At 63.8% G+C, this 23,967-nt stretch overlaps 6 protein-coding genes across 17 annotated transcripts in view; 2 read left to right on the top strand and 4 right to left on the bottom strand.

Moving 5' to 3' along the window:
- Positions 1-787: 787 nt before the first annotated feature.
- CHMP1A (charged multivesicular body protein 1A) lies at positions 788-5,260 on the bottom strand. Its single transcript, XM_065028741.1, has 7 exons — positions 5,093-5,260; positions 4,853-4,872; positions 4,388-4,465; positions 4,123-4,269; positions 3,774-3,902; positions 3,157-3,344; positions 788-2,551 (listed from the first exon to the last, which is right to left on the bottom strand). Exons 1-7 carry the CDS (start codon positions 5,097-5,099, stop codon positions 2,530-2,532), a joined length of 591 nt encoding a protein of 196 aa, XP_064884813.1. The 5' UTR covers positions 5,100-5,260; the 3' UTR covers positions 788-2,529.
- Positions 5,261-5,386: 126 nt separating this feature from the next.
- CDK10 (cyclin dependent kinase 10) lies at positions 5,387-8,900 on the top strand. Its single transcript, XM_065028737.1, has 13 exons — positions 5,387-5,547; positions 5,904-5,976; positions 6,153-6,224; positions 6,308-6,410; positions 6,552-6,633; positions 7,044-7,111; positions 7,414-7,466; positions 7,568-7,637; positions 7,757-7,816; positions 7,905-8,028; positions 8,109-8,248; positions 8,362-8,414; positions 8,499-8,900. The coding sequence occupies exons 1-13, from the start codon at positions 5,455-5,457 to the stop codon at positions 8,600-8,602; spliced, it is 1,095 nt and encodes a 364-aa protein (XP_064884809.1). The 5' UTR covers positions 5,387-5,454; the 3' UTR covers positions 8,603-8,900.
- Positions 8,901-9,142: 242 nt separating this feature from the next.
- On the bottom strand, positions 9,143-10,597 carry SPATA2L (spermatogenesis associated 2 like). Its single transcript, XM_065028739.1, has 2 exons — positions 10,256-10,597; positions 9,143-10,151 (listed from the first exon to the last, which is right to left on the bottom strand). Exons 1-2 carry the CDS (start codon positions 10,595-10,597, stop codon positions 9,321-9,323), a joined length of 1,173 nt encoding a protein of 390 aa, XP_064884811.1. The 3' UTR covers positions 9,143-9,320.
- Positions 10,598-10,805: 208 nt separating this feature from the next.
- VPS9D1 (VPS9 domain containing 1) lies at positions 10,806-15,417 on the bottom strand. Its single transcript, XM_065028733.1, has 15 exons — positions 15,228-15,417; positions 14,893-14,965; positions 14,721-14,813; positions 14,233-14,395; positions 13,991-14,102; positions 13,818-13,880; positions 13,443-13,495; positions 13,278-13,365; positions 12,973-13,058; positions 12,406-12,887; positions 12,110-12,239; positions 11,840-12,033; positions 11,678-11,759; positions 11,280-11,384; positions 10,806-10,989 (listed from the first exon to the last, which is right to left on the bottom strand). The coding sequence occupies exons 1-15, from the start codon at positions 15,339-15,341 to the stop codon at positions 10,914-10,916; spliced, it is 1,914 nt and encodes a 637-aa protein (XP_064884805.1). The 5' UTR covers positions 15,342-15,417; the 3' UTR covers positions 10,806-10,913.
- A 34-nt stretch (positions 15,418-15,451) lies between these two features.
- On the top strand, positions 15,452-23,371 carry ZNF276 (zinc finger protein 276). 2 transcript variants are annotated; one of them, XM_065028736.1, is made up of 11 exons: positions 15,452-15,690; positions 16,918-17,227; positions 17,332-17,384; positions 17,936-18,427; positions 19,299-19,377; positions 20,550-20,630; positions 20,971-21,081; positions 21,154-21,229; positions 21,667-21,784; positions 22,030-22,129; positions 22,550-23,371. In XM_065028736.1, the coding sequence occupies exons 1-11, from the start codon at positions 15,492-15,494 to the stop codon at positions 22,710-22,712; spliced, it is 1,782 nt and encodes a 593-aa protein (XP_064884808.1). In that variant the 5' UTR covers positions 15,452-15,491; the 3' UTR covers positions 22,713-23,371. The 2 variants fall into 2 exon arrangements, with proteins under 2 accessions (XP_064884808.1, XP_064884807.1); XM_065028735.1 differs by having other exon boundaries at positions 15,454-15,690; positions 22,596-23,371.
- The window catches only part of FANCA (FA complementation group A), a 34,492-nt gene continuing 33,821 nt past the window's right edge, over positions 23,297-23,967 (bottom strand). For all 11 annotated transcript variants that reach the window (XR_010465903.1, XR_010465902.1, XM_065028729.1 and 8 more), the window contains one exon: positions 23,297-23,567. Coding sequence is in view for 9 of the 11 variants with exons in the window: in XM_065028724.1 (XP_064884796.1) it covers positions 23,360-23,567 (208 nt within the window). In the remaining 2 variants the exon portion in view is untranslated. The remainder of the gene's footprint in view (positions 23,568-23,967) is intronic.

The raw sequence follows: 23,967 nt of genomic DNA, 5'->3' as shown, positions 1-23,967 counted from the left end.
TGCCTCCGCAGGATGCTTCCATTAATCATTAGCTAATTAATTAGCTACTCAATTATTTTCTTAGCAGTTTCCTCTCACATTTGGGAACAGCCTGTCTTTGGAGTGGAGGCGGTTTTGGGCACCAGGAAAACAGGCAGGAGAAGGAGAAACATCTTCCTGTGGCATTCGCAAATTGGCTGAGGGAAAGGGACCAGGCTGCCAGTCCCCCAGAGGAGACAGGGACGAGATGGGCAAAGGGAGGGGACAAGGAAGCAACAGGCATGGGGAAGGGACTGCACTGGGAAGGGACAGAGATGGGACGGGCTGCACCCGGTTCCCTGCCAGGACAGTGACCACAGCCACCATCCCCAGTGACAAAGCTGCTGCCGTGGGTGCCAACAGCGGGACTGGGGCTCCTTGCCTGGGGACATCCCCCTTGGAAAAGAAAGATGTGAAGGGCACAGGGAGCTGGGGACCCGAAAACCGCGCTGGGGAAAGGAGCTTGGCTGGAGCCCGTGTTGGCTGCACCGGGGCCACAGTAGCTCCTGCTCACACCGGTTCCCCAGCTTGGCTGCACCAAGGGAACTGCTCCTGGTGTGGGGGGACACATAAGGGGTCCTGTCCAGCACCCCCAGTGGCAGTGACCCCTGGGTGAGAGCAGGATCGGGCCCTTCCTCCTCCCCGCTCTGCCCCACAGTCCCAGGTCTTGGTGCCAGGCAGGGGACAGGGCGCAGCCACCACGCTGTGCCGCCAGCAGAGGGGACTGTGAAGCCCCCTCCTCTTGTCTGAACCCCTGGACACAGCAGGATGTATGTTCAGGGATTGTTTATTGAAAATGGCAGAATGTAAACCAACAGAAGAAAAAGGCAAATGAGAAAAGCTTTAAAAACATGAAACACAAATGAAACGACAGAAAACACCACACTAAGAGGGAGCATCTCCAGGGGTGGGGGCTCCCCAGGCCACAGGGCACGTCCCGGCCCCACGGGCATCACCAAACAAGACACCAGGACACCCTGGCTCCATGGTGGCCCCAGCCGCTGTCCCACTCCACAGTGCAGGCACAAATCGCTGAGGGTCCTGTTTTCTGCTCAGCCCATGGGGAGGGGGCACAAGATCCAACGCTCGACCACGCACAAGTGACTTTGCAGCCCAAAGCCGCCTCCTCGTCCCTCTGGTCACCAGCTCGCAGCAGGTGTTGGGGGAGAAGGCTCTGGGGTCACCGGCCACGCGTTGCAAAGGCCACTGAACTCAGAAAAAATAATCAAAATAGCAAAAAGTGTTTGGGTTGCAAGTGCGGGGGGTGACCCCAGCCTGCAGCGAGTCCTGCCCTAGGGTGGGAGGGAGCCGCCCTCCTGTCACCCCTCCACCCAAAACAGCCTTGAAATTCCCTGTAAAATGATGAATCAGAGCTGCCAGCAGCTGCATGGCACAGCCAAGGCCTGTGGTGAGAAGGGTGAAGTTCCTCCTCATGAGAGCCAGAGGGAACTTCAATCCCTTCCCGGCAAGTTTCCCACCCATCCCGCAAGCCAGGAAAGGCTCCGGGTGACAAGGGGACATGTTTCCCCATGAGCAGCGAGAGGGGACACGGAAAGCTGCCCCTCGCATGGAGCCAGGTGACACAGGGCAGAAGCAGCAAGGGGGTACAGCAGAGGGAAGTAGCAGCAGAAATCCAGGGCACAAGCTGCAGCCAGCGCACGATGGTTTAGTGTTTAATGTCACACCCATCCCACCTTTGGGGACAAGGCTGCTTCCACCAGCTCCACAGGGAGGTCAGGGCTGGATTAATCATTTCCAGGTGGCAGCGGAACGTTGGGATTCACAGACACAGGGTGGGATGAGCGTCTCGAAGGCCACTTTGCGGTACGGAGCTCCAGGGAGGTTTGGCCCAGCAGGACACGGAGGTGAAGTTGGCAAACAGGACACAGGGGGCTGGGGAAGGTCCCGGCGAGGGCAGTGATAGCGCAATGTCACCTCCCCTTCCCACAAGGCACCAACCTTCCCAGAAACACTGAAGCCAGGAAAACAACCCTGTCCTGACCAGCTGCCAGAGGAAGGCCCAGGGGGATCTCCCTGCGCCACGTAAATAGCTCCTTTTCCCAAGAAAAACACAACCCGCAGCTCAGAGACCCAGCTGAAACCAGAGAACAGGCGTGCGCTGCGTACAGAGGAGTCACCGCAACCTGCCCCAGGAGGATCTGGTTAGGGTTACATCAGGAGCTGCACCACGGGACACTGCCGGGAACTGGCAACAACCCTCAAATAAACAAACACCCTGAAATCAGACCCAGCAAAATGTTCCTCCAGCCCAGAGAGGCCGCCGCTGCACAGAAACCCCCTGCCAGGATCGCTGGGAAACATCATCGCCGTCACACCCCAGAAGAAGAGTCTGAAGGCAGGCAGGGCTGGAGACGTGCAGCCGGAGGAGGGGACGGCCAGTGCCGCTGGGGCAGAGGGAGGACGTGACAGACGTGGGGGGGACCCCGGGCTCCTCCGCCCCACACGCTGGACCCCGTGCGGGGCAGCCGTCCACAGGTCTGAGAGGACAGCTCAGTTCCGCAGCGCGGCCAACCTGGAGGGGACAGGATGAGAGGGACAGGGTGAGAGCAGCAGGACACGGCCACCACCCCACAGGACACGACCACCACCCTGCAGGGCCCTGCAGCCAGTGCATGCCACCGCAGCCCCTGTCCCTCTCCCTGTGCCATCCCCATCTCCCCACGCCACAGCCTAGGAGCTGTCCCCTGTCCCCGGTCCCCAGCCGCGGCTGCACAGGGAGAGGAAGCTCCTCAGCGTCTCCTGGGGCAGTTCCAGTGAGACAGTCTGTTCCGGAGCTGTTTGATGGTCAGTGCCAAGTGTTCCCGGAGCGGCAGCAGCTGCGTGAGGGTGAGCACAGAGCAAGGGGGACTGTTCTGCACCTCCTGTACAAGAGCCCGCTGCCTACTGCCAAAACCACCCCCATCCCCAGGCCCGCAGTGTCCCCACAGCCCCAAACGGCCACCGCGCAGGTGCCATGGGGACTGCTGGGCTCCAGCCTGCCCAAGAGCGAGAAAGGGGGCTCAGCACCCCCTCAGCTGGCCCCGATAGGCTGACTGCTTCCCTGCACACCCTTGAGGGATCCCCGGAACGGACTCAAACTGCCTGGACACGAGGTGAAAGGCCTGGGAGGGAACAAACCTCCGCGAGAGCTGGTCCTCCTGGGAGCGCAGGGAGCTCTCCCCCACAGCCGAGGCGCCCTCGGGGAGCTGGCTCAGCTGATCCATGATTTCCAGCCCGTTCTCCTCCGCGATCTGCACGATCAAGCTGTCCACCTGCTCTTGCGGCGTGGTCAGCGTGGTGGCGGAGCTCATGGAGTCCTCCATGACCTGCAGCAGAACCAGATGTCACCCCAGCCCGCAGGAAAAGCCAAGCCCAACAAACCAGCTGCAGAATCCACGTGGCCACCAGCACCTTGGTGACAATGGCCCTAAACCTGACAGCACCATTACTGCAGAGAGGAACCTGCGTGACAGTTTGCTGTGACACAGGGACAGACACCTTTTCTCTTCATCTGCTGCATTAATCTCTTTGCACAGCAAACTCCTTCCCCACCAGGCAGTGGACTCGTCTCCTCCCCAGCATCTCCCACACCCCCCAAATGCAGCAAGCAGAACTGCGGGAGCTGCTTGGGGGGTTTCCCGAGGGGAACAGGGCGCTGCTGCAGAATCCTGAGACCCAGCGCGTTACAGTTCACAGGGACCAACCGCCCTCCCCAGCCCACCCTCCCAGACCACTCCGAGCACCCCAGCACTTACTGACGTGTGAACATCCAAATTCTGAACCTGCTGCTCAAATTTATCCATCACCGCAGACACCTTCTGCAGGTCCATGGAGCTCAGAGCCTTGTCCAAGGCCTTGGTCACCTGGGCCATATTTTTCGTCACCTGCAAGGGGAGATTCCTTCACAGATGCTCCTCAAACACAAGGTACATCCCTCTAAGAGAAAAAACCAGGCCAGTGAGGAAGAAACTGCTGTTACTGACGCAGGATCCTTCCCAGGGAAAGGGAGCCCAAGGAGGCTCAAGGCAGTGAGAGGGAAGAGCTGATGTTCACTCTCCATGGGGCACAGACCATCTGGAAGCCCCACGCCACGGCGGCTCTTACCCCCTTCATCGTCACGGCCGTCTGCACCTTGGAGGCCACCGCGTCCACCCGGGACGACATGCGGAGCCAGTTGAGCCCCTCGTTCTTCTTGCGGATGGCGTTCTCCGCGTAGACGCGCGCGCACTCCACATTCTTCTGCTGCAGTGCCTGGAAGTGCAAAGGGCAACCGCTGGCACAGGGAACCCACCACAGGTTTATAAACAAGGCGCTCCGGTTCTGCAGGGCGTGTTTCCAGCAGGAAACGGCTCCCCCGTGACCCACCCACCTTTTTGATCTTGGCTTGCTCGGCCTTGGAGTCTTTCTCGGCTTTTTTAGCGAGTTTCTCCAGCTGCTTCGCTGTGAACTGTGGAGAAATCACCGGGTCGGTGCCGGAACTCGGCAGCACAGGACCAGGGACCGGGGGAAGCAGAGCCCCGTCCCACCCCGCCCAGCATCGGCCGCCCCCGGGAGCCGCTGAGACGGGTCCCCCGTGGAGGCTCCCAGAGCAAACCGGGGAGAACGTCCGTCCCGCTGCCGGGAACGGCGGCCCCGGGGGACAAACCCGGCCGACGGGCTCCCAGACAGCCCGGAAAGGCGGGTCTCCGCAGGCCTGGGCCCGATTCAGCCACCGGGCCGCAGCAGCAGCCCCGACGCGGTGGAATCAGCGGGCAGACGGTCCCGGGGATGGACACCGCTGCCGGCGCTTCGGGACCGACCGTCCGTGCGGCGAAGGGCCCGCCGGCGGCCTCACCTTCAGCTGGAACAGCGTGTCTGGAAGGGAAGGAGAACGCGGCTCAGGGCCGGCGCACCGGGGGCCAGGCCGGGACCGGAGACCGGGGCTGGGCCTGCGCCCCGGCCCCAGCGTGCCCCGCCCCCGCTGTGCCCCGCCCCCCGTGCGCCCCCGGCCCGGCCCCGCCCACCAGGAGACGCTCCAGCCCCGCACACCGGGGCCGGCGTGGCGGAGCCCCCGTTACCGCCCGCCCGCCCTCACCGTCCATCCTGCCCCGCCGCCGCTTCCGGGTTCCGCGGCCGCCGCTTCCGGGGTGCACGCTCCCGACTCTCGCGAGAGTGCCGCCTGGCCGGGAGGTCACGTGGGTGTGCCGGGTGCGACGCCCGAGGGGGCGGGGTCACACGCACTGGGGGCGGGGTCACGCCGGGATAGGCTCACACGGCGGAGCGGCCACGGCGGGCGGGGCCATAAGGGGGCAGAGCTACACGGGCGCGAGGCTGCCCGCCGCCTGGGCCCCAGCCGCGCCTAGCAACCGTCGTCAGGCGGCAGCGCGGGGGGCGTGGTCTGCGCGGAGGCGGTGCGGCGCATGCGTTAGGGGGCGTGGCTGGCGGCGCGCGGCCAGCATGGCGGAGAGCGGCCCGGCCGAAGAGCTGCAGCCGCTGCGGCTGCGGCGCCTGCGGGGAGACGGGTTCTTCGAGGTGCCGGCAGCCGACAGGGTGAGCGGGGCCCCGGGGGGAGCTGGAAGAGGGTCGCGGAGGCCTCAGGGCCTGGGCTTGGAGTGGGTCCAGGGCCCGGTGAGAGGGCGGCTGCCCCGGGCAGCGTGCGGTGCCTGCGGAGCCGGGGGCAGCCGGGCCAGGGGGCTCCTCGGGGAGCCCGGCCCAGGGCTGGAGGAGCCGCCTCTGCCCCAGACGCCGCTCCGGGCGGTGCTTCCAAAACGCCCGTTTGGTCCTTAAGCGCCGGGTCTGCCCGGTGAGGCGGGTGGACTCCGGTCACCTGTGGAGGTGGCGTGTCCCCGGTGACAGAGCGCCGAGGGCCGTCCCAGAGCCGCCTCTGACCTGCCGTTCGCTTCCAGCTGGGACGATGCCGGAGCGTTAAGGAGTTCGAGAAGCTGAACCGGATCGGAGAGGGAACCTACGGAATCGTGTGTAAGGGCAGCCATGTGGCTCTCGGGCGGGGGCGAGAGGGGTCCGCAGCCCATCTGCCCACATCTCGACACGGGGAGCGCGTGGGGCTGGGGGACACTGGGGCTGAGAGGAGGGGTCACAATAAAAACAGCGTTTGTTTTCTGGTCCTGAGCGCGTGGCCTGTGCTGCTCTTCCAGACCGGGCCCGGGACACCCTGACAGATGAAACCGTGGCGTTGAAGAAGGTGCGGATGGACAACGAGAAGGATGGTAATGGAGGAGCGGGGGCGGCTCCTGGGGTGGGCGGGAGCGTCCCGGCCCCTGCTCCAAGCAGTGGCAGTTGCTCCCCGCAGGAATGCCCGTCAGCAGCCTGCGGGAGATCACCCTGCTCCTGCAGCTCCAGCACCCCAACATCGTGGAGCTGAAGGAGGTGGTTGTGGGGAACCACCTGGAGAGGTGAGGGTCTCCCCCGTGCCCTCCCCACTCCCGTATCTGCTGTTCAGCCCCTTCTTGGTCCCCTGAGCCACCTCTTGTGGCACAGGCCTGCATGGGAATGCCTCCTGGGGGAGGCCCCTGACCGCATCTTGTTTGTGACAGCATTTTCCTGGTGATGGGCTACTGCGAGCAGGACCTTGCCAGCCTTCTCGAGAACATGCAGACGCCTTTTTCAGAGGCTCAGGTAAAAGCTGGGCTGAGCTTTGGGTGCGTAACCCCTCAGACCATGTTACTGCTCCAGACAAAACACAGTGGCCACCAGCACAGAATCCCCAGACTTTGTGATCCCTGGGCCTTGGGCAGGGCTGGGGTGAGCTGGGATTCCTGGAGACCATGGGCTGAGCTGGTGCTCACAGGATGCAGCGGGGACTTTCCAGGCTGGGTTTTGGGCTGGAACAAACAGGCAGGGAAACAATGCATGGACAAAACATGCCCCAGCCAACCCATGAGCACCTCTTGGGAGGACACGGGTGCTGAAAGGCTGCGGAGCGGTGACAGACGCAGCCCCAAAGCAGCTGTAGGGGTTTAACCTCTGGGGTTTGCCTGGCTGGTGCTGCACTCACAGAGGTGAGAGCTCCTGTTCTCTGTCTGCAGGTCAAGTGCATCACCCTGCAAGTCCTCAAGGGGCTGCAGTACCTGCACGAGAACTACATCATCCACAGGTGGGGCAGCAGGACAAACGTGGTGGGAAAGGGGGAGATGGGGCTGATGGAGGGGAACCTGCCGAGCCCCGAACTGTGGGGCGATTCTTCACCTCCCGTGTCCTGGCACAGGCAGCACTGCAGGGAGAAGCTCTGGGGGGGTTTGCTGTGAATCGCCAGCTCTGTGCGGGAGCTGGTGGGGCAGGGAGGCCACTGAGTGATGAGATTAGATTCTCCTCATGCTGGCTCAGCTCCGGGGCTCTGCAGCTGCCCGGGGCCACAGCGGGAGGACAGTGCTGACCAGCCACTCTGTTCCCCGGCAGGGATCTGAAGGTGTCTAACCTGCTCATGACTGACAAAGGCTGTGTGAAGATCGGTGAGTCCCCAGTAGCTGTGGTGGCTGTGCCCGCAGCACTCGCTGTGCCCCGTGACACAGCTGGGGCTCACAGCTCACCTGACCTCGAGTCTCTGTTGCAGCCGATTTTGGCCTGGCACGCACCTACGGGATGCCGCCAAAGCCCATGACCCCCAAAGTTGTCACACTCTGGTGAGTGGCCAGTTTGGAGGGGCTGCATTGGCTCAGAGGGATGCGGGCAAGTCCTTGCAGTGTAGTGGGGGCTTCCTTGGTGCCACCGTCCCCCTGAGCCGCTGCTGTCCCCTGCGCAGGTACCGAGCGCCCGAGCTGCTGCTGGGGATGACGACCCAGACCACCAGCATCGACATGTGGTAAGGGGAGGGCAGGGGGGCCCCAGGGGACTGCAAACCCACAGGGGGGTCGATGGAGGGGCTTCTCCTGCCCCCCCAAATCCTGCAGGGCTGTGGGCTGCATCCTCGCCGAGCTGCTGGCCCACAAGCCGCTGCTGCCGGGCACCTCCGAGATCCACCAGATTGACCTGATCGTGCAGCTCCTGGGGACGCCCAACGAGAACATCTGGCCGGTGAGAATGGGTGCCAGCCCCCTGTCCCCCCCGGCCCCTTGCTCCATGTTCCCTGGCCGCTCTGACACTCTGTCCCTCAGGGTTTCTCCCGGCTGCCGCTGGTGAACCAGTACACGCTGCGCAAACAGCCCTACAACAACCTCAAGCACAAGTTCCCCTGGCTCTCGGAGGCCGGGCTGCGGCTGCTCCACTTCCTCTTCATGTATGACCCCAAGAAGCGGTAAGAGCTGGCATGGGCAGGGCTGCTTGTGTCACCCCGTGGTGGGGCTGCCCCCAGGGGCAGGTCAGCGCCTTTGGGGTGGGGGTTCCTGCTATGTCCCCTTGTCCCCGCAGAGCAACAGCAAAGGACAGCCTGGAGAGCTCCTACTTCAAGGAGAAGCCTCTGCGTAAGTCGCCCCTCGCTGGGGCAGGGGGCTGTGGGTCTCGCTGACCCCCCTTCCTGCCCCACTGACCCCGTCCCTGCCCCACAGCCTGCGAGCCAGAGCTCATGCCCACCTTTCCCCACCACCGCAACAAGCGGGCAGCTGCTACCAGTGCGGGGACAGAGAGCCAGGCGAAGCGCACCAAGCCATGAGCCTTGGCCCGTGGCGGGCACAGCGTGTGCCGGCCGGGATGGCGTTCTGCTGCAGAACAGCACCGGCCCTGCCAGCTCCGCCTCGCCTGGGATGGATCCTGAACTCAATTCCCCAGACTAGCTGGGGAAGCACTGGGATCCCATGTCCTCCAGCACAGGACCAGGCACAGGAGGGAGGAGAGACGGGGCTGGGGCCCCCCTGGGTGCTGGCGAGGCCAGCCCTGTCCCACGTGGACCCTGTGCTGGCTGCACGGTGTTACCCCGACTTTGCCATCAATAAAAGCACGTGCAGCAGTGAGCGGCCTCGTCCCTTGTCTCCAGCCGTGACCCTGCTCTGCTTCTCCTGGGTCGCATGTCCCACCCCAGGGACAATAACACCCCTGGGCCCTGCCTCCCAAAACTGGCCTTGAGCAGAGTCTGGCCCTTCTCTCCGGTCCACGTGGCAGTGGGTGGTCCCACAGGCTCTGTCCCTTCCCCAGGACCAACCACAGTCCAGCCCCTGCTCCCCACTTCCTCCCCCCAGGACAGGACACACCAAACCACGAGGCAGCCGTGCTTTACTGGGGTTACTGAGCCGCTTACAGGGGAGAACGCTGGGGCCCGTCCTCCCAGAGCCCGGCACAATCCTGCTGTCCCAGGGGCCAAACAGCGTGAGTTTGGTGTCTCCATCCCTCCCTGTCGTGGAGGCTGGGCACAGCCAGTGGTGGCCCCCGGGGGGTCAGGCCCAGGGGCCAGCAGTGTCGGCTAGCAGCATGTCCACCGCCGTCCGCTGCAGCCAGAGCCGCTGCTGCCGCTCGCCACGCAGCTCCTGCCCACGGTGCCGGCTCTGGCAGAGCTGCCCGGCTGCACAGGCACCGGTGTGGAGCTGCTGGCAGGTGCTGCAGCAGTAGGAGGGCAGCGCACCCGGGCGCAGGCAGGAGTGCAGCTGGTAGCAGGGGAGTGCGGGGGCTTCCTGGGGGATGGTGAGGGGCAAATCCTCAGCTCTACCAAGTTCCTGCTCCGGGAGGAGGTGAGAGGAGGAGGTGTTCAGTTCAGGGTTGCCTGTGGAAGGCAGCTGCTCCTGCCCACACTTGCCATCTCCACAGTGGTCCCAGCCCCTCCCGGGCATGTCCCATGGGCTGCCAGGGTCCTTCCACAGTGCTGGGGAGGCTGCATCCTCTCCCCCCGTGTCCTCAGGGCTGGCTGGTGTCTCCAGGTAGAGGTCCACATCATCACTGCAGTCGGCGTCCACCCGGCGCTCCATCCCCAGCTGCTGCAGCATCTCCACACAGGCGTCCGCGTCCCCGGCCACCCGCCGCGCCTCCAGCAGCTCCTCGGGGCGCAGCTGGCGCGGCCGCAGCCGCTGCACCACCTCCACCAGGATCTCGCACTCCAGCTGGCAGGCGAAGAAGCCACAGGCAGCAGCGACCAGGTTGGGCGCGGGGGGCAGCTGGGAGATGGTCAGACGGTGCCTGTCATGCTGTTTGTAGCCCAGCTGGCTGAAGCTCTGCATCAAGTCGGCTTCGGGGAGCGCCGGGCGCAGCAAGTGCACGTACGCACCAGAGAAGGTCTGCAACGAGACGGGGCACAGCTGGGGACACCGGGCACCCCGCCCCACTGCACCCCCAGCCCACTGCCCTCCCCAGCGTGCTCCCCGCTGTCCCTGGGCCCCACCTGCACGGTGCGGAACTCCCTGCGCCAGGGGCAGAGGTAGAGGTTGGTGGCCGCCAGCTCCAGCAGCCGGAAGGCGCAGGCCAGGCCCCGCAGCGCCGGTACCGGGTCGGGGCAGCCCCGCAGCCCCCGGGCCAGCAGGGCCGGGCCGTCCTCCTGCAGGGCCCCCAGCAGCGCCGGCTCCCGCCGCAGCCGCTGCCGCAGCCACTGCCCGAAGGCGGGGTCGGAGCAGGGGCCGGGGCGGCCCCGGCGGAGCTCCCGCTCCAGGCAGCGCCGGTATTCCTGCCGGTACTGCTGCGGGTGCTCCTGCCCGTAGTGCTGCCGCGGCGCCGAGCCCGCGCACATCCTGGAGGTGCCGCAGCCTCAGCCCCGGTCCCAGTCCCGGCTCCTGCCCCCCGGGGCCGGTTCCCCGACCCCGCGCTCCGCACGGGCGGTCCTTCCGCTTCCCGCGCCACGCCCACCGCGGAGTGACGTCACCGCGATGGGCGGTGCCCGCCAGAGGCTTCGCCCCAAGGGGCGGGGCTGACTGCGCCGACAGCGCCCCCCGGAGGCTGGGGGGGAGCAGCGGCGCCGGCGGTGTCGCCCCACGGGGAACCCCCGGGCGGGGATCGAGACCTGCCTGTGCCCCGGAGGGCGGAGAGGATCCCCCGGTGCCGCCTCCTCACTGCAGGGATTCCAGGTAGGACAGGGCGCTCTGCAGGGACGTCAGGCAGTACCCCTCCTCCCCAATCAGGTACCTGCGCCACACCACACCATGCTGTCATGGCCGGGACACTGCCACGGCCACCACACCACCAGAGCCACCATGCTGTCACAGCCAGGATGCTGCCATGGCCACCACACCATCACGGCCTCACTGTCATAGCCAGAGCATCGCTATGGCCAAGACACCACCAAACTTACCACACCACCATGGCCACCACATTGCAGCCCTGCACCCACAGAAGCTGCAGCTCCCGCCCCACTCCCCTCCCCATCCCCACCCCTGGATCCGGGTGCCAGGGGGTGACAGTGCCCTCACACCTACCCCTCGTGGATGAACTCCTCCATGGCGGCGCACTCGGAGACCAGCTGGGGCAGCCCCGTCCGCAGCACCACGTAGGACAGGATGGGCAAGAGGTCATCAGCCCCGCTGCCACCAACAGGACTGTCAGCCACCCCGGCAATGGTGACACTGGCCCCAACACCACCCACCAGCAACAGGAATCCCTTGCCCCACAGCTGCACACCCAGCACCCCACTGCCTGGCACTGCTGTGGCTCTGCACAGCCTGGCCATGGGGCTGGCTGTCCCCCGTGTCCCCCGTGTCCCCCATGTCCCCTGTACACCCCATGTCCTTCTTGTCCCTCATGTCCCCTGTGCCCGCCATGTCCCCTGTATGCCCTGTGTCCCCCTGTCCCCTGCACCCGGTGTCCCCGCACTCACATGGCAGCCGATGTGGGGCCCTGGCCATCCCCAGCCCCACAGTACTCCTCGGCGCACTCGCAGATGCTGCGCAGGGCTCGCACTACGGCACAGAGTGGGTGCTGAGGGTCACCCCACCGTCCCCCAAGGTCCCCCTGCCAGCCCGGCCCCGCAGCCCTGTACCGATGCACTCCAGCTTCCTGCGGGGACACGTCTCCAGCGGGATGAGGCGCAGGTCCTCGATGGCGGAGCCATATGCAGGGCAGCCGGGGGCCGTGGGGAAGAGCCGGGAGGACAGTCCCATGTCGGTAGGGCCGGCGTGCCGGTGCTGCTCCATGCTGCGGGCCAGGGCCACCTCACGGGGCCGGTGCACATTCCTGCGGGCACAGAGGCGAGGGGCTGTCAGGGAGGGGGCCAGGGAGCCACGGGGGTCCAGCCCCGGGGCTGTGGTACCTGTACAGGGCCAGCAGTGGGGCCCAGAGCGGGGGGAAGAACGCCTCCTCCAGGCACGCCAGGCTCTGGTCCTTGCCGGCGGCCGTGTTGAGCCCCTCGAAGGCCAGCAGCGTCAGGGACAGCAGCCTGTCTGGGAAGGGATGAGTTACGCAGCACGTTCAGCAGGTGCCAGCGAGACCCACTGGCCCCCTTACCCTGCACCCCGAGTCCACCCCGGCTAAAACAACAGGGTGCCAGGAGCCCCTCCTCCCCCTGAGAGCCCATGGCTGGGGAGAGCCCCTGACCCCGACCCTCACCAATGGCATTGTGGATGTCCCGCACGATGCCCTTCAGCTGCTCGGGCAGGGCTGGCTCCTTCCCAAGAGGTTCCATAGGTGTCCAGCCCTCTGGCGACGCCAGAAACCGCTCCAGGTCCTCAAAGGAGCTCTCCCGGGGGGGCATGGGGGGCTGGGGGGCTGCTGCTGGCCCTGGACACCCGCCCTCCACCCGTGGGGTGCCGAGACCGCCGTCAGCAACAGGAGTGCTGGACAGACTGTGCCGCAGGCCAGCCGTGCCATGCTCGGGCACCGAGAACATGCAGTGGAGGCTGCGGGAGGCCCGGAGCCGGCGGCCCCCCAGCTCGGCGGGTAACGAGCCCCCGGCGTCCAGCGAGAGGAAGGGGAGGCCGGTGGGGGAGGCGGGGGGGTCGGCGGTGCTGTGGCTGACAGCCGGGTACAGGCGGGCGTACACGGCACACTGCAGCTGCCGCAGGAGCCGCGCGATGGGGTGATCGGGGAAGCTGGACACAGAGGGAGGGGTGGGCAGGGGGCACCAGCACGTGGCTGTGGCCCCGCTCTGAGCAGGACCCCCCCAGCCCGCACTACCTGAGGAGGCAGGAGAAGAGCCCCGAGACCAGGGAGAGATCGGATGGGCTGCGCTTCAGCCGGGCCTTCCACTGCCGCGGCCAGTCCTGGGGGACAGCACAGAGTCCTGCCCACGGCACCCTGCCCCATAGCACAGTGTCCTGCCCCCATGGTGCTTGGGGACGGCACAGCATCCTGCCCCAGCAGCATCTAGGCGTCTAGGGGTATCAAGACCTCTTGTCCCACAGCACCCAAGGACAGCACACACCCTGCCCCACGGCACTGGCCTATCCCCATGGCACCCATGGCAGACAGTGCGCACTCACGTGGTCCTGCTCATACTCGAGGATGGCGGCATACAGGGCTCTCTGCTCCTGCTCCTCGGGGGTGAGTGCCACGCTGCTGGAGAACCTCCTGTGGGTGCAATGGCCCTGGGTGACAGCCCCTGCCAGGGTGGCCCCCGGGGTCCCCGCTGTGACATCCCCCCTCACCTGTTGGCAGCCTCCTGCAGCCGCAGCCGCCGCTCCTCCATCTTCCGCTGCAGCTGGGCCACAGCAGAGTTAAGGCTCTGCAGCCCCTACATTGCCACAGCACCCGCCTGGCACCACTCGCCCACCGCCCTGGCACAACCACTGCCCTGGCACCACCACGGCAGCCTGGGGCCAGGATCAGCCCCTCTCCCACCTCCATCCCCCGATCAGCGGGTAGCAGGACAGGACTGGGCACCTAAAATCCTGTGTGGGGTGGGACAGGGCACAGGGGCTGCTGCAGCATGCAGGGCTGCAGACATGGGGCACAGCGCAGGCTCTGCCACAGCCCGGTGCGGCTGTGGGGCCCCCCAGAGCTCGCTCCCCCGGGAAGGATACCGTCTCCTCCCGGGCCTTGGCGATCAACAGGTTCTCCATCATCTGGCGCTGCAGGGACAGCGTCTGTGAAGCAGGTGGTGTGTTGGGGTTGCATGACCAAAGCTATGGCCCCCAACATGGAGCAGGGGTCCCCCGGGACGCTCTCCCCTCCCTCCCTGGGGCTCCCCACTTGCCAGTGAGGTCTTCTGCAGTGCCTGGCTGGGGTTCAGCCGTGCCACCCGCGCCTCGTAGGCGGCCTTCAGCTTCTGGTTCTGCAGAGACGCCTCCTCCAGCGGTGTCAGCTCCCTGCCGGGACCCAGCCCTCAGCACCCGCCACAGGGCTCAGTGACATGACCTGGGACCCCTGCCCTCCTGTCCCACCAACCTGGGACCCTGGCAGATGGGGGCAGACGCCAGCCCCCCATGTCCCACGTACTTGCGTGTGCTCTGCGCCTCGGCGATCTGCAGCTTCTGGAAGATCTCAGGAGGCAGGAAGGGGGAGAGCTTCCCTCCCTCGTCCGAAAAGACCCGGCGGTGCCTGGGGAGGGGAGCGGGGCCCCCGCTTCGCTCCTGTGCAGCCAGTTTGGCCTGGTCTTTCCCTGGGGATGGAGGGACAGGGCAGCTGTCCCCTGCCACCAGCCTGGCCCCCGGGGGGGCTTCACTCCCCAAAGCAGGACCCTAGCTCCCCAAAATCACAGAATCATTTTGGTTGGGAGAGACCCTCAAGCTCATTGAGTCCAACCATTCCCCCACTCCTGGCACTGCCCCATGTCCCTGAGAACCTCATCTCCATCTGTTCAACCCCTCCAGGGATGGTGACTCCAGCACTGCCCTGGGCAGCCTGTTCCAATGCCCGACAGCCCTTGGGGGAAGAAATTGTTCCCCAGATCCAATCTGAAATGGGACCCCCAAGCCCTCGCTCACCCAGCGCCGCCACGATGGACTTGACCCTCTCCAGACACTGCTCTGCCAGCTTCAGCATCTTTGGGGTGTCGGGGGTGACCACCTCGCTGCCGTCTGGGGGGGAACACGGGGTGCTGGGGTCACTGGAGCGGACACGGGGTCTGTGGGGTCTCAGCCGGGGGTGGCGTCGTACCTGTCCCTGTCACCTCGTCCTGCAGGGCCCGGGCGATGAGGGCGATGCTCCGCAGGTACTCCACGTATGCCTCCTGTCAGAAAGGGGGGTGAGCACCGGGTGCCGGGGGGTCTCAGCTCCGGTGGGGCCCCCGCCACCCCCGGGCCCTGCAGAGGGCAGGATCGGGCCCTTCGCGGGGGTATCGGGTCTCCAGGCGGGGCGGGGGCGGCCCGGGGACCCCGCAGCTGTTCGGGGTGTTTCCCACGGCCTCAGTGGGACCCCGGCCCTCCCGGTGTCCCCAGGGCCGGCCAGGTCCGGGGGTGCGGCCCGGGGGTCTGGTTTCCCCCCGCGCTCACCCGCGCCCGCCCGGCGCTGTCCATCTCCAGGGCGCCACTCGCCGCCTTCATGGCGGTTTGCAGGGCCCGGCCCGCCCCGGGCCCCCCGGGCCCGTCTCCGCCCGCCGCGGCCATGGCGGCCGCCGCCCGGAACGGCGCGATCGGGCCGCGGCGCCCGGGGGGAGCGCGGCGGGGCCGGACCGGCGGCGGGGTCCTCCGGCTGGCAGGGGGCGCTGCGCCGGGCGGGGCGGGGCGGGCCGGGCCGGGCCCGCGGCGGCGGCGGCGATGAAGCGCGATCGGCGCGGCCGGTTCCTGGCGGCCGCGGGCGGCCCCGGCGCGGCGGCCCCCGAGCCCCGACGGCGGCCCGGCACGGCAGCCCGCGGCACCGAGGCGGCGGAGGAGCCCCCCGAACCCCCCGCCGGGTGGGCCCCGGCGGCCGCCGCCTGGACACGGCCCAGCGCCCTCGGCGAGGCCCCGGAGGCAGGTGAGGCCCGGGCGGGAGGGAGCGCGGCCGCGGGCGGCCCCGGGCACGGCACCGGCACCGGGCGGTTCCCGGGGGGCAGGAGGCGCCGCTGCCGCCTCTCCCCGGGAGCCACCCCCGTTCCCGGGGCTCCGCGCCCCCGGCAGCCGCTCGGGCGGCGGGTCTGCCTGCGCTGGGCCGGGTTTGCCCGTTTGCTCGGCGGAGCTGGGGCTCCCGCTGTCGGTAAATGCCCCGGTGAGGAGCGGGTGCGGCGGCAGAACGGGCGCGGACGCTCCCCGGTGCTGTTGTCCGGTCCGGTTTGGAGGCGGCCGAACCTCCCGGTGCCTGCGGGAGATGAGCGCGATCGCCGAACGGTCCCGAGCGGGTGTCTGGGGACAAACCACCGGTGGTGACAACGGCTGAGCCACCCCGGGCCGGGCACACACCGACCCCCGGCCCGTCCCCGCCGCTGTCCCCTCCCTGGGGCTCTGCGGGTGTCCCCACCACGGGCTCCGCGGGCTGTTTGCGAGGTCCCCGCCACGGCCGGGGCTGCAGGCGGGACCCGCCCCCTCGCTGTCCCCGTCCCGGGCGGGTGGAGGGTTCAAGGCCCGGCTGTGTCCCCCAGGACCCGGACGAGGCTCCGCGGGAGTTTGGCCGGGGCGCAGCGGGGGCTGGAGCCGGAGCTGCGCTCCTCCGGGCGGGGACACTGCGGGACGGGACGGGACGGGGCGGTGAACCGGGAGCGGGAGAGACGCTTTGTGCCCTGCCCCGCTGCTCCGGGTCAGCAGATCCCGGCTCCCTGCCCTACTCCGGACCACGGTCAGGGGGTCTCTGACGGGCTGCGAGTGCTGGGGGTTCTCAGGCTCGCAGGGGCTGAGGGATGCGACCGCTGCCTATAAATACTTTAAAGATAAACGCTGGGGAGGGTGAAGAACTGCTTAAGCTGGGGGTGGTGTATGCAAAAGCACAAATGTGCAAGTGAGCCTCGGGAATGCTGCAGCCAGGAGAAGGTTCCCCCGCTGGGGCAGTTGGGGCTGAAAGGCTAATTTTGGGGTGAACGGGGTGTCGTGTGGCACTCCGGTCTGCGGGGGGGTGGGGGGTCGGTACGGGGAAGGGCTCGCTCCTCTTGCCCAGCTTTGCTGTGCTCACGCTGAAGCGAGAGGCTGCTGGGCAAGGGGAGCAGCTCACAGCGTGCCAGTGCCTTCGGATGCAGCCACCTGCTCTGCTCTCAGTTCAGTCCTTCCCCGGCAGGAATCGGCAGAGCCCTGAGCACCGGGTACTGTCGCCTCTGCCACGGGAAGTTCTCATCCAGGAGCCTGCGCAATGCGTTCGGGAAGGTGCCGGTGATGGGGGAGAACTCGGAGAAGCAGCGCCGCGTGGACCAGGTCTTCTTCAGCGACTTCCAGCGGCTGGTTGGCGTGGCGGTGCGGCAGGACCCCGCACTTCCCCAGTTCGTCTGCAAGAAATGCCACGCGCAGTTCTACAAATGTCGCAGCGTACTCAGGACGTTTATCCAGAGGGTGAACGCATCTCCCACGGGCCACATGAAGTCGAAAGGAAAGTACGTGGCCGTTCTTCCTTCCCGGGAGCAGTAACTTGCTGTGTGTTGGTGCGTGGTCCCTCCATAACCCCCAAGACCCCACTGTGCTGTTCTGGTTTTTGCAGAAGTAGCACGGGCCAGGCCCAGCCAGGCGCGGAAGGAGGTGCCTCCTGTCTGGGTGAGTCTCTGCTCCCGGAGCTCTTTTCCTTTTCTTTTTCTGATACCATTGACAGAAGGGCTGGGGCTTACATGTGCTGGGGAATGACCCGTGGCAGGGCTGTTCCTGCGCCCCTCGGCACTGCCATGCCCACTCTGGCTGGTTCCCACTGCCATGGGCTCTCTCTGGGATGGTCCTCACTGGCACCAGCTGCCCTGAGCTGAGCTCACAGGGCACAGGCCATGGCAGAGGTGTGAGAAGCAGGGAGAGCAGGTTGTGGGGCAATTGGGCACTGAGGAGCAATCAGAGACACATTTTCAGCTGTAAAATGCACTTCCAGCTGTAAAATCAATGGTCTTGGCAGCCAGTGGGACCATCCATGTCCCAGTGCCTGCAGCTGCAGAACCTTCGGGGTGTCTCCCACCTGCCTTCATATGCACAAGCCCAGCGCAGCCGTGGTCCCCAGCCCTGTCCCCTCCCCAGGGGGGTGGCGGGTCTCTCCCTGTGGGTGGCCATGCCCTTTGCTGGCCCAGGGGACTGACTGTGCCTGTGCTGCCTGTCCCCCCTGCCAGTGGACCTGATCACATCCAGCCCGCAGTGCCTGCACAGCCTGGTGTCGTGGGCGCACACGCATGCTGGGAGCTGCCCTGCGGTGCCCAGCCTGCGCAGCGTCCTCTCCTCCGAGTACTGCGGCATCATCCGCGCCGTCTGGGGCTGCGGCGACGGCCATGACTACGTCATGGATACAGATTCGGACTGTAGCACGGTGCTCATCGACAACGCCTTGTCCGTCAAACGGGAGTGGAACAAGAGCGCGGCGCAGCGCTTGACTGACAACGGGGCAGACAATGCTGAGGCTGTTTCTACTCCCAAAGCCCAGCACGCTCCAGTAAGGACAACCCCTTGCCAGCAGCCTGCAAACAAAGGGACCACATCGGAACCGCTGAATGTGGAGAACGAGCTACCACAGAACAGGGATTCATCTCACTCGCAACTGGACGGCGCGGCCTCCGTACAGGAGCAAGCCCTGCCGCAGCCCATGTCACCGCTGAGCGGTGCCACAGGTAAGGGATTCACCGTCCGATTCCCTCTGGGGAGGGACAGAGAGCCGGCGCAGGGAGCAATGGTGGGACTGGGCCCCTCCTCGGGGGCTCCAGCTGCCCAGGGAGGACACTGACCCTGGCGGGAGCGCAGGTTGCCCAGAGAGTCACCTCTGATGGGGGACACTGGTTCAGCCGACCACGTCACACAAAACGAGCCGCTCTCCTCACCCCAGGTGCTGTTTCCCCCGATCAAGAGGGTGAGACCCTGCTGCCCTGCTCTGCCAGGGATGTGTGCCTGTCAAGCAGTATGGAAAAGTTGCTGGTTCTCCAGAATCATGTTTGTCAGAGGTTTCTTTCTGCTCAGTCCAAACCCTGTCCATATTCCAGCAAGGAGGGGTTGGGTGATGCCCAACAGCGGGAGCCAGGTGGGCTGGCCCGTGAGCCGAGTTAACATGGGTTTACTGCTGAAATCCCCAAATGCCACTTCCAGAAGAGGGGAATTAACAGCGATTTTGAGTTGCAGAAGCTGGGCCGTTTTTGGCTCTGACAGCCACAAGAGGTGGAAAGAGAAACAGCAGCTGGGACCCACTTGGGGATGAGTCTTTGGGTTATGGAGTGGGTGTCATGGGGGAAACCACAAGATGCTGGTGGGACATCCAGAGTCAAGACTCTCCCTGTCCCTGGGGCGCAGGGCACGCAGTCTCCGAGCACTCGAGATGCAGAGTTTGGTTTAGATAATCGTGAACTTGTCAGGGAGCACGTGTATTCATGTAGTACGAGCTGCCATGAGTGAACCCAGAGCGGTCGGTTCCTTCTCTGCAGCCATATCCGCTGGCCGGTTTTTGCTGCTTTTCCTCGTAACGCGCCGTGTTCTCTCTCCTTCACTCCCCAGGACAGTTGAGTGGGAAGCAGGTTCTGGCTGCAACGTCGGATGAGCGGGTAAAAGACGAGTTCAGTGACCTTTCTGAGGGGTGAGAGAAGAGTGGGTTTCAAATAGCCTAAATGTCTTCTTTGCCAGTATGACTGCCCTGCCTCGGAGAGCTCTTTCTCCACCAGTGACCTGGTCCCCGAGGCGGCCAGCGGTGTGGGGCAGTGGCTCCGCTGTGGCTGTGCCGGAGCTCACACCACCAAAGTGCTGACCCCCCACTTCTCAACCCCTCTGCGGGGGGGTTTGCACAGCGGTGTGCGTGTGTTTGCACATGTGTTTGCACATGTGTTTGCACATGTGTTTGCACATGTGTTTGCACATGTGTTTGCACATGTGTTTGCACATGTGTGTCTCTGGTGGCTGATTCCAGCAAACCTGCTCCCATTTCAGTCCCTTCCGTGCTCTGGGGAAGGGGCCGTGCAGGGGGTGTCAGGGTTTGCTCGGTCACGGGGTTGGGGCTGCGGGACAGCGACGGGCGGCACTCAGAGAAATCGCCCCATTGGCTCCCAGGGAGAGCGATCAATGGGGAGCAGGATGGACTCTGCAGTGAGTTCATAAAGACTCAGCAGTCTTTATGAACAAAGATTTGGCTAAATCCTTCAGTTGTAGGAGTTTAACATGAGGCTCATCAATAACCAATAATTGAATCCAGTCATTCTCAGTCTATGAAGTGGCCGAGCACAGACCTATTTTGGTGCATCAGCTAAATCTGGCAGCTGTCACAGTAAAAGTGCCCCAACAGTTTATTGCCTATTTCCTGTTTTCAGAATCAATCATTTCTTGTGTGGCTTAGGGCTTAAAAGGAGGAGAAATGAAAACTCAAACCTCTGTGGCTGCTGCGTATGAGAAAACCCAGAATGACCTGCAGCTTAATTAACCTGCGCCAGACAATTACATTGCATTCTTGCTCTACAAATTGCTTGTCCCAATACAGGAAATGGTGGCAACATCCCTCAACCGTAAATAGATCTTTTCAGTAACGGCTGATTTTTGTTCTCCTGACAGTGGCTCAATTATCCTCGCAGAGATCTGGTGGTAAAAGGGCTGAATTTTGTTCTTTGCTGCGTTCACCGCACTTTTTGCTCGGGGAGGTTATGGGGAAGAACACATGGAGCCTCGGCTGCTGCACACGGGGGATGGAGGCACCGGGAATACAGAACACGTATCACGGCTGCTGCCAGTGCAGTGTTGGTAACGGCATCTTCTCTCTCTCAGGGACTTCTTGAGCGATGATGAAAATGAGAAGCGGAACATGGCATCTTCAGACGACTCCTTCGAGCCGTACCCTGAAAAGAAGTAAGTTGCTTCCTGCGGGGTTAACAGAGCTCTGCCCACTCTGCTGAGCTGGGCTCAACTGGGCCAGCGTCATCGCGTTCCCGGTGGCCTTGGTCCCCTCCCTGTCCCTGCCAGGGGGTCCCCACGCTGCCGCAGCACCCGTGTCCCTGTCGGGTTAGAGTGTGGCCGTGTCCCTCATCCCCGGCACTAAGTTGGGCAGCTCAGCTCATGCGGGCCCCTGCATTGCCAGGCCATGTGTCAGGCTGAGCTGTCAGACCAGGCTTAACACTTGGGGATGATCAGGTGGGAGGACTAAAACCAAGATCAATATTAAACCACTCTCCTTCTTCCTTTCTTGCAGGGTTTCTAGCAAGAAAAGTGATAGCAAAGAAGCCAAGAAGGCAGAAGAGCCCAAAATAAGGAAGAAGCCGGGGCCTAAGCCGGGCTGGAAAAAAAAAATCAAATGTGAAAGGTACCGCGGAGCAGGGGCGGGGGGCAGCACCCCCGCGTGTGCACACGGCTGACGGTGGGTTCTGCTTCGCAGGGAGGAGCTGCCCACCATCTACAAGTGTCCTTACCAGGGCTGCACTGCGGTCTACAGAGGGGCAGACGGCATGAAGGTGCGTTCGCGGTTCGCTCCCATCTCCAACCCACAGCTCTGAGCATTACGGAGCGGTGTCCATGTGAGGAGAGGGTCTCTGATGGATTTAATTCACTGCCTCGCTCTGTGGGAGGCAACGAGCTGCTAAGCAAAGACCTGCTGCGAGTCTGAGGTCTTTTCTGTGCTCCCAAATGCACTGGGCGCTGCTCCGGCTCTGTGCACTGCTCTGGCCACCAGCCGCTGGCTTGGCAGCGGCTGCAGGAGCGAGCCGTACTGTGTCCTGGTAGAGCCTCCGCTGCTGCAGATAGATCTGGGTGCGAATCTCTTGTGTTTTCACAGTGAAGCAGTGCTGACGTGTGAGCCTGCCAAGATGGATGTCTCATTTATTGGGGCATTCAGGTTTGTCACTGGGGAAAATGCAACTCAGGGGTTGGAAACTCTGTCCTTTCTTTGCAGAAACACATCAAAGAGCATCATGAAGAGGTGCGGGAGAGGCCCTGTCCTCACCCTGGCTGCAACAAGGTGTTCATGATCGACCGGTACCTGCAGCGTCACGTGAAACTCATCCATACAGGTGTGTCCCAGCCAGCGACAGGCATTACAGACATCCAGCGAGTGGCTGCACGAGGCTTGTGCAAGACTCTCTGGGGGTGTAGAACCATCCGTCTCGCCTGTAACCCTATAATGACCCATCACCGGGGAATGTGAGGCAGAGACAGGAATTCCGACTCCACCAGTCGGGATGGGCAGCTGTGCATGAGCGTTTCATGCATGGAGAACTCAGCGGAATCACTGACTCTCTCCCTTTATCCCTTGCAGAGGTACGCAATTATATCTGTGATGAATGTGGACAGACCTTCAAGCAACGCAAACACCTCTCAGTCCATCAGATGCGGCACTCAGGAGCAAAGCCCCTCCAGTAAGTGCACACCAGTCCTCCGTTCGTAGCTAGGGAAAGGGAGAGGAGGAGCAAGGACATTCTGCCGAGCTCTCCTGGTCGCTGCCCTTAGCACAGGGTAATTCTGTGACGTGAACTCTGCTGGAGCAGGAGGGTCCTGTCTCAATCGCTTTAAGTGTCCCCCCACAACACCTGCCCCAGCTCCAGAGCTTACAACAGAACGGTTTGTGTTGAAGGGCCCTTCCCAGCTCCCCCAGTGCCCCCCCTGCCATGAGCAGGGACATCTTCACCAGCTCAGGTTGCTCAGAGCCCCGTCCAGCCTGGCCTGGGATGTCTCCAGGGATGGTTCATCCACTACCTCTCTGGGAACCTGGGCCAGGCTCTCACCACCCTCAGGGCTAACAATTCTTTCCTCCTTGTGGGCTCATTCTGCATGACAAGGAGTGGAGGCCACAGCTGCGGCTCCAGGATCGGCATTTCCTTGCAGGTGCGAGATCTGCGGTTTCCAGTGCCGGCAGCGCGCATCGCTCAAGTACCACATGACCAAACACAAAGCGGAGACGGAGCTGGAGTTCGCCTGCGACCAGTGCGGGAAGCGCTTTGAGAAGGCACATAACCTGAACGTCCACATGTCCATGGTGCATCCTCTGACCCAGACTCAGGACAAGGCCAAGTCCCTGGAGCCAGAGCCCCTTCTCCTCAGCACGTCAGGGACTTCAGAGAGCCAGGCAATAAAGCCAGAAGTGACTGTGCAGCAGGAGCCCACCTGAGGGGTACAGGGACGCTTTCCCTGTCCAGTCCCATAGAAACTTTATGGCAGAGTGGAGATTTTTAATCTACGTTTTAGTCTCCCAAAGAACTCGGTGGAATTAGCTTCAGCTTGCTCAGAAAAAGCTTGTTATCATGCTGTGGTTCTCCATGCTCACGTCCAATTCAGCAGTGTTGTACTAAGAGTCTCTTGCCCCTGGGGAGGGGATGGTGGCAGCACCCCTTGGTGTCCCCTTCTCCCCACGCACACAGTTGTAAAACCAGAACTGGCCAAAACTGTTCCTGCCTGCGCAAGCTGCTGCCTGTACAGAAGTGCCCTGTGGTGGCTGTTAGGGTACAGGAGCAGCAGAGTGACTAAAAGCAGCTGTTTTGTTTTGAAAAAAAAAAAAAAAAATTATGATTCCCAAAGCAAGTCTAAACTGAAATTTGTAACCTACTTTTTATTGTAACAAAAGCTTCATGGTTATGCTTGTAATAAATTATTTACAAAGTTAATTTGAAAGAAACAGTGCTGGTAGAAAGGTGGCACCTTGTCTGTCCCTTCCTGCAGAGTTGGGGCGTCCTGCTCAGCCCTGCGCATCCCTCAGAAGAGCAGCAGCTCTTCCTCCAGCTCCATAGCTGCCTCGGGCCTCGAGAAGTGCAGGAGAGTGGCTCCCAGCTCGGGGTCAAGTTCTTCACACACAGACACGAGCTGGGGAGAGGACGAACACCCAGTGTTTGATCCACTTGTGCTGCCTCAGATTGAGTTAGAGCAGCACCCGAGCATTTTGCAGAGGGAGAGGAGGGCAAAGCTGTTGCCACTTTGCACAGAAATAACATGGGGTCCTGGCTGGTGGGAAACACCACCACCTGCCACTTGGCCGTGCTTGATATTTCCCCCAAGACCAGGCATTAAACAAACAGAGGGAATGAGACAGGGGGAGGGCTGTGTGTAACGTTGCTGAGAAAGCCAGAGGCTGCAGCCCTGCTCCCAAACGTGTCACGGAAATGCTGCGTGTCGGGGGCTCAGCAGGCAGCACCCGCACAGGATCCGTGCCCAGGAAAGGCAGGAGCAGCAATCACACGCTGAGAGAGGAGGAAAAAATTCAACG

The sequence above is a fragment of the Columba livia genome, chromosome 13 (genome assembly GCF_036013475.1).
Source record: "Columba livia isolate bColLiv1 breed racing homer chromosome 13, bColLiv1.pat.W.v2, whole genome shotgun sequence".
In the NCBI taxonomy this organism is placed as follows: Eukaryota; Metazoa; Chordata; class Aves; order Columbiformes; family Columbidae; genus Columba; species Columba livia.
This window is presented reverse-complemented; position numbering and strand designations above follow the sequence as displayed.

Bases quoted from the DNA above. Each gene is read 5' to 3' on its own strand.
- SPATA2L (XM_065028739.1), bottom strand. From the start codon at position 10,597: ATGTGCGCGGGCTCGGCGCCGCGGCAGCACTACGGGCAGGAGCACCCG. The intron at 10,152-10,255 runs GTGGGGCCCAGG...GTCTCGTTGCAG, and splicing joins GGGAGTTCCGCACCGTGCAG to ACCTTCTCTGGTGCGTACGT.
- CHMP1A (XM_065028741.1), bottom strand. The intron at 3,903-4,122 runs GTAAGAGCCGCC...CTCCCCTTGCAG, and splicing joins CGGCCGTGACGATGAAGGGG to GTGACGAAAAATATGGCCCA. The intron at 2,552-3,156 runs GTTTGTTCCCTC...TGTCCCCTCCAG, and splicing joins GAGGACCAGCTCTCGCGGAG to GTTGGCCGCGCTGCGGAACT.
- CDK10 (XM_065028737.1), top strand. From the start codon at position 5,455: ATGGCGGAGAGCGGCCCGGCCGAAGAGCTGCAGCCGCTGCGGCTGCGG. The intron at 5,977-6,152 runs GTAAGGGCAGCC...CTGCTCTTCCAG, and splicing joins GGGAACCTACGGAATCGTGT to ACCGGGCCCGGGACACCCTG. The intron at 8,249-8,361 runs GTAAGAGCTGGC...TTGTCCCCGCAG, and splicing joins ATGTATGACCCCAAGAAGCG to AGCAACAGCAAAGGACAGCC.
- ZNF276 (XM_065028735.1), top strand. From the start codon at position 15,492: ATGAAGCGCGATCGGCGCGGCCGGTTCCTGGCGGCCGCGGGCGGCCCC. The intron at 17,228-17,331 runs GTACGTGGCCGT...TGGTTTTTGCAG, and splicing joins CACATGAAGTCGAAAGGAAA to AAGTAGCACGGGCCAGGCCC. The intron at 21,082-21,153 runs GTACCGCGGAGC...TCTGCTTCGCAG, and splicing joins AAAAAAATCAAATGTGAAAG to GGAGGAGCTGCCCACCATCT.
- VPS9D1 (XM_065028733.1), bottom strand. From the start codon at position 15,341: ATGGCCGCGGCGGGCGGAGACGGGCCCGGGGGGCCCGGGGCGGGCCGG. The intron at 12,240-12,405 runs GTGAGGGTCGGG...ATCCCTTCCCAG, and splicing joins GGACATCCACAATGCCATTG to ACAGGCTGCTGTCCCTGACG. The intron at 11,385-11,677 runs GTGAGTGCGGGG...TGTTGGTGGCAG, and splicing joins GGCCCCACATCGGCTGCCAT to CGGGGCTGATGACCTCTTGC.